Raw genomic sequence first — 16,731 nt, forward strand, 5'->3', positions numbered from 1 at the left:
TAGTTTTGTCACTTCCATGGGCTGATACGTCCCCCAGGCAGGTTCAGGGAAGCAACTAAGTACCTGCTCCCATTCCCGTTAAATTCTAGGTGAATGGAAGACTATGAGAGCTGCTTGGGTCCTCTTGCAACTAGGTTTTTCAAAGAATCCAGGCCTTTCATAAAAAGCACTTTAAGGGTGAAGGTGGTGGGAAATGCAGTGGGTTTAAAACATGAACGCCAGCTTACATTTTTGGTACTCCTTCCGTGGGTCATCTTTTGCTTCCTAAGTCACAGCCACTGGGAGTGGAGGGCACGGCATCTGTCACTTCTGGAGGAATCATGGGCCCCAAAGGTGGGGGGTGGGTCTCACCACTCACTTTCTCCGAAATGCATGCTTGGTAAAGCTGAGACCCACCGTCCTACCTTGCATTTGTAGGAGACTTTAGGACTTACTACCCACCATCTGGTTTTATTTATATTTATATACATTTATATATATGTATCATCGGGTTAAATGCTTAAGAAAATCCTAGGGTTGTTATCAATATCTCCATTTTTAGGTGGAGAGAGAGAGAATTGAGAAGTTAATTTATCCAAATTACACAAATCAGTTAGTGCTGAAGCTCGGACTCGAACCCAGGTTTTCTGGATCCTCCATCTGGTTTGTGCCATGGCTACTAGAGAAAACCTGGGAGAAAGTGGAGGAGAAACACTTTGTGGAGGAAGCAGAACCCTTGGACCCCTAGAAGCTTCCTTGGGCAGTCCGCTCAGGAATTTAACTTCCAGTTGTGGATTGGGGCTAAGGAGGAGGTGAGGGTCAGCGGCTGAAAACACTTCCCGAGCATTTCACATGCAAATTAGTACCATCTCTACTCCATGCAACAACAGTGAATTTCTGGCAATAAAACCTTTTGTGTTAAAAATAACAAATACCTCCTTTTGGTGACAACATTAAAAATTACGGTTTCCAATGCCCTTTCAAAATGTAAACCCTAGGCCAAAGGCTTCTCTTCCTGCACAGAAAAGCGTTTGTATTCCCACCATCCAGAGACAGTCACTGAAATGAACGTTTTGCCGTGTATATCTTTGTATACACCTGTGTGTAACTGCACAGGCATATTTATATCATATAGATGTGGGTGTACATACATTTTAAAAAATGGCATCTCTGAATATTGTTTTACATCCTGCTTTCCCTTACCAGGGAATTATGGGCTTCTTATAATACAGTGTATCTAATTAGGGATCGATGGTATTTTGCTTTGAGGTTTTCCTAAAGTCTGCTCCAGGCAGCACCTCTGCAAAGAGTGTTGGGCTTCCTCCTCAAGGTCAGGGGTCACAGAGGAGGACTCTCACAAACGGTGTGTTCAGTCTACCATATCTGCTCTCCTGCACTTTCCCCAGGAAACAGCAGACTCTAAAATCATTGCTAACATCCATGTCTCACTGACCACTCCACCTCCCCAGGGGTTCCCCTTTCTGGAATCCCCTCCATTTTAGTGTCACCATGGAGATCCTTCTCAGGTGGGCTGCTGGGGCTGAAGCTGAATCTGGCCTCTGTACTCGGACGCCAAATTAAATCTCGGAGACAGGGTTTTGGGTTGAAGCAGAAAAGGATAGTTTTATTTTCCCAGGCAAAGGGGGGCACAGCGGGCTCATGCCCTCAAAACTGTGTATCCCAACCTGGAGGGGGTAGTGAGGAGTTTTCTAGTAATGGTTCAAAGAGCCGTGGTCAGCTCGTGGACCTTCTTCTGATTGGTTGGTGGCGAGGTAACCAGGAGTCAGCATCACCAGCCTTCTGGGTCCACCCGGTCTGGTGTCTCCGTGCTTGTGGGCAGCGTGCAGTTAACTTCTCCCACCTGGAGGGGGTTTCAGTATCTGCAAAACAGCTCAGAGATATTATGTGTGTATCCTTTGAGTGGGGGGACCAACGCCCTGCGCCAAGGCTGCACTATTGTTTCCTGACCGCTCCTCCCTGGTCTCTGCATCCCCCTCCCCTCCCTGATTAGTAACTGTTTGAACCTGCCCGTTGGAACTCAGGGAAGGTTCTGGAGGCTGAATGAAGCCTATTTCCTGTAATTGAGAAGTGGGGGACACAGAAAGGCTTTTGTGCCCAGGAGTGCCCAGGGTCTGGGTCGGTTTCAGGGCCACTTGTGGCCCACACTCTCATCTGTCCTTGCCGGGGGTGGTGTTCCACTGCGCGAGGATTCCCCGCCCCAGGTGTAACCCCACGCCCTGCGCCACAAGTGAGCCCATCTGTAGGCAATAGAGTACTGACGCTCAGCCCAGCCATCAAACAACAAACTTCCAGTGAGTTCTCGCCTTGCCCATAAGGAACGACAGTAAGCACTGAGGCAAGAGAGCAAAGCCACAACCAGAAAGAAAAGAGATATTGTCTCTCTCTGGTCTCCCCGCTGCTGAGATCAGTGGTTCCACTCGCACACAGGTGATGGCCAGGCTGCTGCCAAGGTCCACTTGATTCTTAGCTCATCTTGCCTGTCACTGTGCTCAGAGATCACCCCATCTGCAACTCCTCCCTCCAGCTCTCCCATCTTTTTCTTCTGTCCTTATATCAAGGTTTCAGGGAAACAGAAGGAAGCTTGTCTTCATAAAAGGTGTGAGGACCTTGGTCTTAGATGCAGAGACGGCTGTGAGGCAAGAATCTGTTTCTTTCTACCGTGTTCCATGTGATTTACAAGTATTAAGCCATCAACAACCATGGTGTGAGACGCTTATGGTGTTTTGCAGAGAATTTGCTCAATATGCCCGACATCCCCTGCTTTTCATTCCTTTTATTTTGCCCCCTTGGACTGGAGGGGGCCACCACTACTGGCAAAATTTCTGACCAGGATAGCAAGCAGGTGCAATCTCTTTAAGTTCCAAGTACATTGGCGGGAGAGATTGCAAGTGAGCCAGCAAAGTGCATGCCCCATTAAGGGCGGGCCAATAACTAACACGTGTCAAAACATAAAAGACATTCCTGTCATCATGCGTTCAACTGGGCAGTCTTAAAAAATGGTAGCCCTATTTGGTCTATGTGATATGCTCTAAGATAGTATAGATCTTAGGAAAGCTTTCTTGCTTTTTTAAACCTCTCGAAGGATTAAACATGTTCCCTTTCTCGCTATCTTCAGTAGATGAAGTTGTTTTGTGAATTTAGTGAATCTGACGATGAAATTAAACCATAATGAAACGTTGTTTCCCTCATGTATTTTAGCATCCTCCAGGCAGAACTAATGAATATTCAGCAAGTGATTAGTTGGTACAACCCCACGTGCGTCCTCGAAGACCCATGCCAGCCACCCTTTCACAAGCAGTTTTACTTGGTAATTTACAAATGTACTGGCTGCGCTCTGCACCTGCCAGTAAGGCAGTTGTTAGCCTAGGATGCAAAATGAGTTCTAAATTAAGGTTCTGGACTTGTAAAATCAAGAAAGCCTGATCATCCATGATTTAACTGTGGTAGTCAGTGAGTAACGGGATAAACAACCAGGACGAGTCCTTTAACCGTCCTAACATCCAAATTAGACGTCTATACAAGACGCAGGTGAAGCACAATTCAATTGGAAGCATGTGAAAGTGCCCGTGTTCCTTAATTGAAAGTAGCTCCTTTTCTCCTGCCGTGTATAATAAACAGCGTGGTGGCCCGGGAGGGGCGGGGGTTGGATATTGGAGCCAGGTGAAACCTCAAATTGATGCAAGCTTATAAAAGCTGGGCTCTTGGGCCGGAAACACGGTGGGTCTTGGAAGCGGGAGAGGTAAGTGAGCGTCTGAGCGCGGCGAGCGGAGTCTGCGAGGAGGAAGACGGCGACTACGACGACGACAAGCTGGACGGCGTGTGCGGTGTACGGAGCGGAGCGGGCGGCCCAGGGGGAGGAAGGCTGGGAGAAGGAGGAGGCGGTGGCGGCGGAGAACGGGCCCGCTTCCGCGGCGTCCTTTAGCTCCCAGGTCCGGGCGCCCCCTCTGTTTCCCCCGCGGCGCGGAAAACGCGGGGGCGTCGACTCCTCCAGCGCCGGCGCGCCCCCGCCCGCCCGGGCCGCGCTCAGAGCATGCGCGGTGGGCGGGCCGCCTCCGCCGCCCGAGTCGGAAGCGCCAGCGCTGGCGCCGCTGTCAGTGCGCAAGGGGCCAGCAGCGCGCCCGCGGCTCCGCTCCGGCGCGGCTCCGCTCCGGCCCGACTCCTGCCGCGCCTCGGCCGCCGCCCGTGCCCTCCGCTCCCGGCGGAGGTAGCAGGCGGTGGGGGGACCATGGCTGACGTCTTCCCGGCCAACGACTCGGCGGCGCCTCAGGACGTGGCCAACCGCTTCGCCCGCAAAGGGGCGCTAAGACAGAAGAACGTGCACGAGGTGAAGGACCACCGCTTCATCGCCCGCTTCTTCAAGCAGCCCACCTTCTGCAGCCACTGCACCGACTTTATCTGGTGGGTGCGCGCGGCGGGGCGCGGGGCCGGTCCTCCCCAGTCTTGGCCGCCTCTCCCGGGGAACTTGGGGAGCCGCTGGGAGTCCCAACTCGCCTGGGACGCTACGCGCGCGCCGGGCAGGACGCTCGCGGGCGGGACTGCCGGGAGTCGCCGGCCGGCCGCCCCCCGCCGCGGCAGGGGGCGATACAGGCCCCCCAGCCTTCCCCGGCGTCCCAGGAACAGACCGGGAGTCTCCGTGGGTCAGGGCCGAGCGCCGCGGAGAGTCGGAGGGCGGGTCCCCAGGGAAGAGTCTGGGAGGCGGCAGGCGGCGGCTGCGCGGCGCGGCCCGGGTTGGGGGTGAGCGGGGCCGGGCGCCTCGCGGGTGTGGACGTGGCCTTTTTCCTCGGGTTCGGGCTCCGGCTCTGGCTCCGTTGCAGCCTTGGGTCCTGCCCGCTGCAACTCGTACCTGTTGGCCACGGAGTGATTCTGGCTTCCCTGCGTGAGCCCGGGGAGAGCGGACAGGCGACCAACTGTTAAGAGCGTGCAGGGGAGGGGGGAGCTAAAGGGAGCAGGTAAACGGTAGAAGGGCAGATGGAGTCCTTTAAAATAACCCGCGTCAGCACGGGGTCAGGCTGGTAAAACCCAGCGTGTGAGGACAGAGCCCGTAAGAAAAACGCTGGCAGGGCTGAAGGTGTCAGAGTTCTGGTAACTTTCAATGAACGCAGAAATTAACTCGGGGGTCCCCGGGGGTTTACGGGGAATGGGTAAGTGGTGGGCTTTAGAGACGGGTTCTCTGAACCCTGTGAAACTAGAGGAAATCGTGTATGTGCTTTCTTCCCGTGAGAGAGCTGTGGCTTTTAACTGGCCTTTTCATAAAGGTCGGTGATTCCTCCTCAATTCTTCTATTTGAGAAGGCTGAAACTAAAGGTAGTCCAAATGCTCCAGTTAGAGGAGCAGTAGGTTCTTTCCAATTAGGTTGCTAGCCACTCTGCCTCTTCTACTTCTTGTTCTTGGATGTAGGACACCCGCCCCAAGTCAGACATGTCTAGGGTTCCGTAACTCCTGCCCCTCCCCCCCCGCCCCGCCAGGCTGGGGAATGGCACCAGGTTCATAGCACAGAGCGCGCCCTGCCACCAGCCAGCTGGCATGTGGATCTTGTTGAGGCCCTCTGGAGAACGCTACCTGGATGCATCACAGCTGGGGAAAATCATCTCTAAGGGCGAGGCCCACAAACATGGCGCTAATCAATAGGTGTTTAACTTTTCCTTTATGTGTGGCTTTATCTGAATCCATCACACCTGGGAAAATCGTCTCTAAGGGCGAGGCCCACAAACATGGCGCTAATCAATAGGTGTTTAACTTTGTGGCGTTATCTGAATCCATCACACCTGGGAAGGTCATCGCTAGGAGAGCCCCACCCACGGGGTGCTAATGAGGTGCTTAATTGTCTTAGAAATCAGCTCAACAGTACACTTAAGAAAAGTACAGCTACCTCCGTGAATGGTTTCCAACGTGTAGTCAGCGTATGAAGCAGTTGTGCTCCAGGGAGCACATAGGTAGTTGTGGATAAGACTATTTAAGTTCTTGGAGTATTAGGGCAGAGAGGAGATTGCATTTAGTTAAGGGGAGGTCTTCAGCCTCGTGTATCAGCTGTGAAATTCCATTAAGAGGGAACAGCTAGACTACTGATCACTTTTGCAGGAAGTAGGTAAGGTAGAAAAGGGACTTGCAACATGTATATCCAGGCTCGCTGAAGACTTTCCACTATCAATTGCTAGCCCCTGGTGAACTGACGTGGCATGTCAGGTCACCAGGTGTAATGTGAGTGGAAAATAAAGATCTCCCCGGCCTCTTTCTCACGGAGTAATCCCTGAAACAGTTCTCTGCTTAGCTGTAAAGCAACCCCTTGGAAGTTCCAGGAAAATATTCCCCAGCTTTGTTGAGCAGTGGTTTTAATTTTTCAGTTTTCTTTTCTGGGTCCTTGATTTGCAAGTCATTTAAATATTAAAGCACTGATATTTTAAAACTAAGTGCGTTTAATTATTTTCTGGGTGGGGATGACAGTTAATTATAAAGATATGTGAAGTGCTTTGTAAACTTAAAATGCTATGTAAAGTGAGAGATTATGACTCATAACCTTCTGAGAATTTTAATGTAGTTCATCCTAGTTGGAATGGTGTTTGCAATTTAACGTCCACATCAGGATTTTCTGCTTAGAAAGTAAATTCTCTAAAGTAATTTACAAGAACAAAATAGTTCCTGAATGTGCTTTGAATGCCCTTGGTTCTAGGTAAAATTAAATCATAATCTCACATGCGAAAAATAGGGATGATAGTTTGTAAAATGTGGCTCCTTTAAGCCAAAGTTTAATGTTAAGAGTGGCGCTGCTTGGCGATATCTAGACAAATACTTACATTCACAACAAATGATGAAGCTGCTTGTTGTCTTTAGGGAGAAACAATTTTCAGTTGGTCTTTAGGGACCAAATTCAGCTTTTTTTTTTAACCGTAAGGTCAGGTTCTCCTTGTTCCCTGAATATTGTAGCCAACAACTTTATAGTCATGTTCTTGCCTTGAAATTTAAGTGTTGATAACAGTGTAAAAAAAAAAAAACTCGAATACATTGAGACAGCTTAGGGAGCCTTTGGAGGTCAGATCTTCTTGAAGCTGCATTGACCCAGTGCTCTGAGCTGTTTAGGCATGTTTTCCTGTCACATCATTGGGTTTCATGTACAAACCTTTAACTAGAAAGCTTTGTTACATAACTGGCTTAGGATGTGGCATCCAACACACAATATGTTAAGAAATCTTCTTGTTTGTTTTTCAGGGGGTTTGGGAAACAAGGCTTCCAGTGCCAAGGTAAGCTGCCCACGTTGGATTTTATTTTCAGGTACAGCATGAAATAAGCATTCCAGACAGGAACAGTGTTTCCAGTCATCTTTGATCTCCCCCCCCCCCCCCAAAAAACGTTGTTTAGGTGTTCTCAAAATATGAGGGCTGTAAATTTGGGCCTTAAAAAAATTGTTTGGTATTTTGCCTCGTAATCTGCATATAGAGCTGCCTTTTTCTTCAAGGGAAAAACCTTCCTGGAACTTATTTTTTTTGCCAAGAACATTCTTGTCAGAAACTGCTGTTTTGTGTGGGTGTTGAGAAAAAAATGAAATCACGGCGTGTGTGGCTCTTCCTGTTTTTGTCCATTTTTTACCTAGGCATTGGGTTGGACCCCTAATCTTGGGCTATGCAGCACGCTAGTGAGTTTCTGGTTTTTGATGGTCGATTGTCATCCAGAACAAAGTTTGCACGTTTTAAGGCGGCTGCAGCATGAGGCGCGTTATCTCATCTTACGCTCTCCATTGCATCCACAAAGAAATCCCTTTCCTCCTCTGATCTGTAGTTGCATTTTACACCCTCCAAATATCTAACTTTTCATACCTTTCTGTTTGTTGAAACATTTTTTTAGAATGCCTTATTGCTTGTGAAGTCATCCCAGTTCATTAGCCCACCTTCTGGCTCTCCTATCTATATTATGTTTACTTAGTTCTGGTTACATTTCCCATCTGGGCTTCGGTTTATTAGGGCAAGTGGAAAGTGCATTCTAGCCTGGAAAATATTATACTAACAGTGTTTAACGTTAAGTGCGTTAGAGACACACAGGGTGTACTTCCTGTAACTTTAAAATTGTGCTCGTAAGTTGGTTACCATTTAAAACCTGCACGCTTGTGAAGTTGTTTCTTATATGCATTTTCTAAAGATTTTTGGATGCGGGGATTTTATGTATAATCAGTGTTCTACTTTCCTTTACGTTGTGATTAACACCCCTATTGAATAAATTTATTTGGAGAGTCACATTGAGAAATCAAGTTGAGTCCTTTGCAAAAGAATGAAAGGCGTGTTGCCAGTCTAAGAAACGAAAGGAAGATGTGACTCTTTCCACTTCGCAAAGTTGTGGACCTGAACTTTATAGGCAACGTTTGAAGTCTTTGAACAGGATTTTAGGAAGTTTAAAGATGTAGCCTTGTGATTCGGGGCTAATGTGATACCTATATCTCCTGTTATTTTTGGTAATGTGTTTGAATGTGGAGGCCTAGGGAAACTCATAAGAAAAATATTTACTAAATGGTCTAGATAATGCACAAGAGAAAGGGGGTATGTTATGTAGAAAATAAGCTTTTTAAATACAAAGAACCCCAGGATAAGGTTTGTCCCTTTGGGACCTGCCGGTTTTGTTGGCCATACTAGGCTACAGCAGGACCTGAATGGTTTTTTCGGCATCTTTTGAACTTCCAGTGGATTAGCAGGTTAATAATCTCACATCCAATCACTCCCTCTTACCTTAATTATAGAAGTGCTACTCATAAATTGCGCAAACACTGTATATAAAAATCGTTTCCTTTCCCACCCTCAGGAATAACTTCTATTTAAGACATCCATTCATTCACTTATTTACACATACTTTTTAAAAATCAAAATTTTCAGTCATTCTGCAGCTTTTTTTTTGGTGGTAGGTGTCCTTCCATATCAAAACATCAGTTCTTCCTTATTTGCATGTGTGGAAATAACAAATTGACTCACCGGTCTCTGAGACATTTTAAATGTTTCTAAGTTCTCTGTACTATTGTAGTACAAATACAGCTGTCAATATCCTCGGGCTCCAGGTATTTCTACAATAGATACATAGAAGTGTGTGTGGATACATTTTAAACTGCAATGAGCACAGCTTTAAGTTGCTCTCCAAAAAGGGTCCAATTTGTATTTCAGTATCAATAGAGTACCCCTTTCTCTTCATTCTTACCTATATTTTTGCTCTGGTAGGTGAAAAGGGCCTCTTTCAAATTCCATCTCTCGTGTAAGTTTGAGCACTTCCAACATGTTTTAGCCCCTTGTATCTGTCCTGTGAATTTCCTTATATTTGAAATTCAGGGTTTACAAACCGAACTATAGCAGTGAACGTGTGCTCTATGCAGTATTCTTTGCTTTGAAGAATTAAACCTGATCGCTTGAATGAGTTCCCCTATTGTATTTACAGATGTTTAATTCACAGAAACCATTTCAAGTTATAAGTCTATTTGTGGGGAGCTGCTTGTTACAGTTGTGTAGTTATGTGTCATCTGTAGTTTTTGACTTCTGAGCAGGCCTGTGCTAACCCATTATCTTGTTGTTTGTAACTTAGATAATGTTAGCTCAGGGCAGTGCTCGTAATCACATAATGGTTACCCAGTGTTTCCTATTTTGGTACTTGTCTCAGTCTTCAGTATATTCTTAAATGGTCAGATGTTAAGTTTTCTCCTGATCTCTAACTCAACTTTTCCTGTTGGTTTGGTTTGATAGGCTCGTTCTTAGCAGAATGACTCGTCCTCACGTGTGCCCTTTGCAGCCCACCCTCTAGGGATGACAGCTGGAGGCTGAGGCTGCTTTTAGTACCCGTACTTGTCACCTGATGGAGGGGGTGTAGTGTTCCAGCTCTAAGTGTGTGGCGTGTTGCTTTGGTCAGAAGATAAAATACCTGCGGCTGAGTTTACTTCAGCTCAAAGGGGGCAGATGCTCCGAGTCACACATACATGGACTCGTTTAGCTTTAAACCTAAAATATTCACTATTGTTTAGTGTTAAGTCAGAATTGGAAGACTAAAGAAATAAGCAAGTTTTAGTCCTTAAAACTGGGTTTGTAATCTGTACCATCTAGAAAGCATATTTTATAAGGGTGTTTCCAAAAGAAACATGTGAGGTGATTTCCCACTTCTTCCCTTCCCCCAAGATATAACATAAATGGACGCAGAAAGCTTTTCTGAAGAGATCTGTTGGGTCATTCCCGCTTTTACCTGTTGGACTCTATTCCGTCCTTACAGCGCACGTGGTACAGGGATGCAACCCTGAAAATGTGTTACTAGGGCAAGTAACAGAAGCCGATCCTGCGGTGAGAATTTGCTGCCTGACGTGGTTGGAACCAAGGGCCTTAAACGTTGGGGGAGGACAGGGTAGATCTTGCAGCCGTGGAACCTTCTTCCGGTTCTTGGAGATGAAGACAAGCCGAAATGACAGGACTCGAATTTGCTGTATTTTTGTTTGGCTTATTGTTCTGTGGGTTGGCTTGATCTGTTCCGTGCTCACTTCACCTCCGTGAGGCTGCTGGAGAGCTTGGCCTTGCCTGCTTCTGAAGGAAGGATAGAAGCAAGCTTGTCTGGCCCTGGGCATTGAGGAAGTTGAGGTTCAAGCCCGGAAGGCCTGGGTCCAGCTGGGGTCTCTGTCCTGCTCAGGCTGCTCCCAGCAGCTGTCCGAGAGTGCCGGCCGCCTCAGATGCTCTTCCTCGGGGGCCGTGGTGCCCCAAGCGGCCGTATCGCCTACGTTGGCTACTGGGAAGGGGATGAGCCAACTCGTTTCTTTCCCCCTCAGTTAGCAAGACCCATGCCCTTCTCTACTTACAGTGATAGAAGCAGCCTCTCAAAAGTGACCTGCTTACTTGACGGGCCAAATAGTCTGTTACATCTGGCTAACCTGCTTCTGTTTTCCCTTTTTCTATTCCTTCATGGTGAATGTCACAAGTTAAAATGTACTGTCACCCAGGCTCTCTGAATACACGCTGGAGACAGCATCAGTATGAATTCCCACGGGTGACCGGGATCTACTGTTGTGGCTCTTCGTCCTGGGTGGTCCGCCTGGCACGTGCAAGCCGTCTGCAGGGAGTTCATTCACGTTCATGTGCTCGCACAGCGCTGCTGAGCCAGGTTTGAGTCTTGAGCCGTTTCCCTGCCGAGCACACATCAAATACTGTGCGTTGTGAGGCTAACTGAAGCTCTGTGTTTTTCCATCGTTGAGGGTGAAGAAATCAGCTTTCTCACCCCTTTCCTGATGACATTCCATCTTGAAGGCCTGTTTCAGGGTCCATATTTCGGCTTACCCAAGTAGGACAGTGCTTGATACTCCTTCTCTGAGAATGAAAGTTGATGTTTGAAGAAAAAAGAATGGTTTCCCCCTTTGGCTGTAGGAGCTGAGGAATCCCAGAAAACCGGGCCGTCTAAGGGAGGGTGATCTCTAACAGGGGGTTGGGTTGGCAGCCTTTCAGAAAAGGATGCCTAGTTACTCACCACAAGCCTCAGGGTTCTGAGAGCCAAGCAGTGTGGCCAGCAAGCGCCAGGAGAGGGTTGGGGGCTGGGACCCGGGCGGGGCTGCGTGGTGAAGCTGGCCGCCTTCGACAGAGTACCTGTCCTTCCCGTGTACTGGATCAGCCACCCCTGGACTCTGGGGCGGCCCATTGATTTCCGAAGTTGATGCCAGGATTTTCCATCTTCAAAACAGGTCAGCATTTCACGACCCTGCTTCTCACTTGGTTACCCTCCCCCCAGATTAGAAGCTATGTGAACTATAGGTGAGTGTCTGGTTACCTGTAAGTTCCAAAAAGGCAGGTCCAGGTAAGAGTGAGTATAATTCGGAAGGCTGGAGGTTTTGCACTGAGGTCAGACTAAAGGGTTATTTCAACTTCGAAGATGAAATTGTCTGTAATCCCTAAAATGCAGGAAAGTGATTGAGATGGGCAGCTAGAACTTTCTTTTCCTCTCAGAAGTAGAGACACATGAAGAAAACTTAGTATAGGGGATTCCCCTTTGGTACCAACTGTTACGAAATGATTTCTGATTAGTGGCTTTTTGAATTGCTCTTCTTTCACTCAGTACATTAAGTGAAAGTGCTTTTATTTACACACACACCCCCCACCCCCCGAAGCTGATGCTGGTAGAAATCTCAAGTATTTATTTTTGCAGATGAATCTGACATGCAAATTTCCTTTACTTCTACCATGTGTCTTAGTGTCCTGAGTGTTTCACTCTCCTGGAGGAGTTTTTAGTCACATTAACCCTTAACATGCTGGTTTTTCCTTCACAGGGGTTTTCAAGGTGCCATTAGCTGTCTGCAGAGCTTCCCTGTACGGATGGAGCCCGGCTCCCTGCCAGGACATTCAGTCTCTTCAGTCCCGCTGCCTTGCTTTTTCTGACTCATCTTAAGGCTGCTCTCCTTCCTCCCATCCTCCTGTCACTTGAAGGAAGCTGTACTTTTCCAGAAAGTGTGTTCTCGCCATGCTTTCTCCAACCTGTTTTTGCCCAGAGAGTACACTTGGAGTCTTAGCCTGAAGTTTAGCCTGGACCTTTTCCGTCCTCCCTGCCATTCTGGGTGCTCTCCCTCTCATAGGACCCTCCCCCCACAGTATTTCCTGTCTGTTTCCTCTACCAGCCCTGGGAGCAAGGACTGAGGCTTATTTCTCTGTCTTCCATGTTTAGTGCAGTGCCTGGTGCTCGGTTGACACTACGTAAATATTTGCTGGGTGTGAGATTGTGTAAATATTAGAGGTATGGTATGAATGTTCCTAGCTGGAAGGATCACAGTCACTTCTGCCTGCCTACTGTTTTTTTATATAAATTTATTTATTTTTGGCCGTGTTGGGTCTTCGTTGCTGCGCGTGGGCTTTCTCTAGTTGCAGCGAGCGGGGGCTGCTCTTCGTTGCGGTGCGCGGGCTCCTCACAGCGGTGACTTCTCGTGGAGCACAGGCTCTAGGCGCACGGGCTTCAGTAGTTGTGGTTCGTCGGTTCTAGAGCGCAGGCTCAGTAGTTGTGGTGCACGGACTCAGTTGCTCCGTGGCACGTTGGGATCTTCCCGGCCCAGGGCACGAATGCATGTCCCCTGCATTGGCAGGCGGATTCTTAACCACTGCACCACCAGGGAAGCCCCTGCCTACTTGGAAGTCTAGTTTATAATCCAAAGTTATGTCAGCGAGGGGTAGATCTTGAGATGGCATAAGAAAAAGTGATTTCTGAAGCTAAGCATCGTTAGTCAAAATATAGAACAGAAAATTCTAATTCATGTGTGTAATAAGTTCTATGTCATGTTAAGCTTAATGAATTAGTACGATAGGAATAAACCACTTGGTGTGCCTGCCTTCTAACTTTAGAGAAGTATCTGGACATCAGAAATGAATCTTTCTGCCACAGCAGGAGGGGCGATGCCTTAGGTGGGGTACAGGGGTGAAAAGACAAAACCAGTGCCAGGATGTGTTTGGTACAGTCGTTTAAATGGTCCTTTGCTTGGAGATTGCTAATGGCTGAAACCAGATTGTGATGCTCCAGACAGAGTAGTAGCTCGACTTGATTCTGGTGTTTTTAAACTTCTTGTTCCTGAAAGGTTTCTGTATCTTCACCTGAGGAGTGGGGGCGCAGGGGTGGAACGGTTGTCACCCAGTTGCAATCCCGTGACAGGCTTCAGCAATTGAAAGAAAGTCGTGTTAAGTGCTGCCTCACGCCAGACAACCCAGGAGCTTTCTCATTCCGTAACTTCTTTGCAAAAGCGCCCCGTTGAGCACAGCACGTGGTCATTTTTAAAGAAAGGAGTGCCGAAGAATCTGCCAGGCTGGTGGGGTGGAGCTCGGGTTCAGATTCTAATCGTTCTGCACAAAGCACTTTTCAGAGCCAAATGGAAACTTTTGGTACTTACGGAGCCTGAATTTATATTAAGGGAGGAAAGAATGCTGCCATTGAGGGAAACACTGAAACATGTCTTGGTGACATAGAATGAAGGCCTTGCTGTCCTCGTGTGTCTGTCAGAATTTCCACGACAAACCCTTTATTTCAGGTCTCTCCCCTCAGACTGAAAACTCATGTTAGACTTTAACCTGAGACGTGAACATTTCAGGATTGGCATGGTTTTAGCTGTCAAATCTAGTTGAAATTACTACAGCTACATTAAAAGAAACCCTCTTAAATTATACAAAGGGGAAAATGGCTTCTGGAAATAGAATAGAGGGGAATGATTTGATTAATTGTCAGCGCAAGATAAGAATTATTTAAGAGCAAGTTCACCAAGTAAGATTAGCATGAGGACAGTTAATCTTTGCCTTCGTTTGCTGTGTTTTCCCCCTAATATCTATACACCTCTAGTTTGGGCATTTTGGGAAATACAAGATCATTAATTAACTGGGGTGACTTTAATAGGTAAGAAATAAGAGTGGAAGCCCGGGACCTGATGGTGTGTACTATAAACAAACTTAGATCCAACTTGGACAGACTTGTATGAGAAATGGGATAAGAGCATGATCCAATCAACAGCTGAATTCTGAGCAAAATTCTCTTAGAGATGATCTGACTCCTAAGTGCCAGTGATCCTGTTGGTGAAACCATGATGCTTGGAGTGATGAGTCTAGTGCCTCATGCACTGTAGTCTACGATGGGGAGATTTTCCTGTATTTGAAACACAATAACAAGCGCCCGTGTCGTGCTTACTCTTAAATACTGTTCTGAGCACTTTTCAGTCCTCATTTGATCCTCATGACACTTCTGAAAAGGTCCGCAGTGTCATCCCCATTTTACAGCTAGGGAAACTGAGGCACAGAAGTTTGGTAGCTCGCCCAATGTCACATAGCTGGGAAATGGTGGAGCTGGGGCTCGTGCTAGGCAGTGTGGGTCCAGACTCCGTGCTGTTACCCCAGGTGCCCCGCCGCCTGGTTCCTCTTGCTTTGTCAGACCTCAGCCACCTCACTGGATGGTGGAGGTATGCAGGGATGAAGTTGTTCAACTCGGTGACGCCCCTGTGCTTGCTGCCTGTAGCGGGAGGTTCTGCTGGACACCGCAGGGCAGACAGCCTGGCGGCGTAGATGGAGACAGCTCACCGTCATAAGTCTGAACCAAGTAGGAGTCGACCGACATGAGGATGAAGATGTGTTTTTGGCTCCTTAAGAGGTGGCTTTCGATTTGGGCTTTGTAGGATGCGTGGGATTTCCTTCATTTGGGGAGCTGGGGGGAGATGCTCTAATATGAGGAAATAATGGAGTAAAAGAACCTGAAAGCGACTTGGGGGTCCAGGGAGGCTGTGGTGCTGGCGGTGTTGCCAGCCCTGACCCCCCGATAGGGCAGATGGAGAAATGCCCGAGGGTCTACCCCCTGCCTGTCCCCACAGGTGGGCTCTTCTCTGCTAATCCGTGACTTTCTCTTGTAGTTTTTTTGCGTTACGAGGGCCTCTCACTGCTGTGGCCTCTCCCGTTGCGGAGCACAGGCTCCGGACGCGCAGGCTCAGCGGCCATGGCTCATGGGCCCAGCCGCTCCGCGGCATGTGGGATCTTCCTGGACCGGGGCACGAACCCGTGTCCCCTGCATCGGCAGGCAGACTCTCAACCACTGCGCCACCAGGGAAGCCCCCTCTTGTAGTTTTTAACTGTCATGCTCACTTTTCAGAAAGATGTTGCAGTTACAGGAAAGAACAGTATTACACACAATGTCAGATATGTTGTATTTTTTGGAAAATGTGTTTTAGTAAGGGTGCTGCTCTGACACTATTCCGAGGGTCTTTGTTCTGAAGCTGGTACTATTGGTGGCCAGCCTGGCGATTAGGACTGGAGGTGATAACGAAGGCTGAGTTCCAGTAGGCTCATACACATCAATAAGGGAAACAATAACAAAGAAATAACATCACATATTTAAAACTGGCAGCACATTGTTCTTTAAAAACTGCACACGGGTTTATTTTTCCAGAATTTCTGGTTCATTCTCAGTTATTTCTTCCTTCTCCACGGGGCTAAACTGTGGGGAAAGTGCTATAACCCTAATCAGAATCCTTGGAAGGGAAAGGGGTGCTGCAGAGCACCTCAGGTGGGAACATAAGATGGGCTTTCATCTGGATTTCAGCTTTGCAAAATCGGAACTCACAGAAGACTGCTGCGCTGGTATGTGCTCGGCATATGGGCCCCCGCCCCACCGGGAGCTGGCGTTCCCGTGCCCGCTCTCCAGGGATGGACGCTGGGGCAGAGGCTAAGCACTCGCCCACTGTCCTGCAGCTTTGAGACCAGGGTGATGGAGTGTCTGTTGTATCGCAGTAGTTTCTTGTTGGTATCTGAAGCTCTACTGATAAGTAGCCAGTCCCTTTCACTCACGTTTTCACTTGTTTTTCCTTCTGTCAGATTGTCTAATAAAGTATGATTTGTAGTGCTGTTTGTAGTTGGCATAAAACTAGAAAGCTAAGCTCATGCTTGTAAAGGTTTGCGTTAGTTTCCATTTGGATTTGTTTTGAAGTTCAGTGGCAGTAAATGAGCTTAAATTATTTTCCCCCTTTTGAATTAATGCATACAACTATACGTAATTATCTTAAAATGTGAAAATGGGAGATGGCTCACTTTTAAAACTTCGGAAATTGCAACTTGATTCTTAACTGTTTTACGGTGTAGGGAGTAGTTTAAATCATACTTTCTTCTTTTTTTCTAAAAGGTGCTTAATGCAGTTGTAATCACGAAAAGTTGTAAGTTAACATTAATAGGTGGATTACAGAATGATCCTGTTAGTCATAGGCCTAATTTTGAAATCTTCAGTATATCTGATGTTTTCACATGG

General features: G+C 47.6%; 1 protein-coding gene across 1 annotated transcript in view; it reads left to right on the forward strand.

Annotated features, from left to right (window-relative positions):
* The first annotated feature begins 4,062 nt into the window (after positions 1–4,062).
* The window catches only part of PRKCA (protein kinase C alpha), a 364,235-nt gene continuing 351,566 nt past the window's right edge, over positions 4,063–16,731 (forward strand). The window contains exons 1-2 of the mRNA XM_079904472.1: positions 4,063–4,398; positions 7,204–7,235. Of these exons, the coding sequence (XP_079760598.1) occupies positions 4,226–4,398; positions 7,204–7,235 (205 nt within the window). The 5' untranslated portion in view covers positions 4,063–4,225. The remainder of the gene's footprint in view (positions 4,399–7,203; positions 7,236–16,731) is intronic.

Source organism: Stenella coeruleoalba (assembly GCF_951394435.1).
Source record: "Stenella coeruleoalba genome assembly, chromosome: 19".
Classification (NCBI taxonomy): domain Eukaryota; kingdom Metazoa; phylum Chordata; class Mammalia; order Artiodactyla; family Delphinidae; genus Stenella; species Stenella coeruleoalba.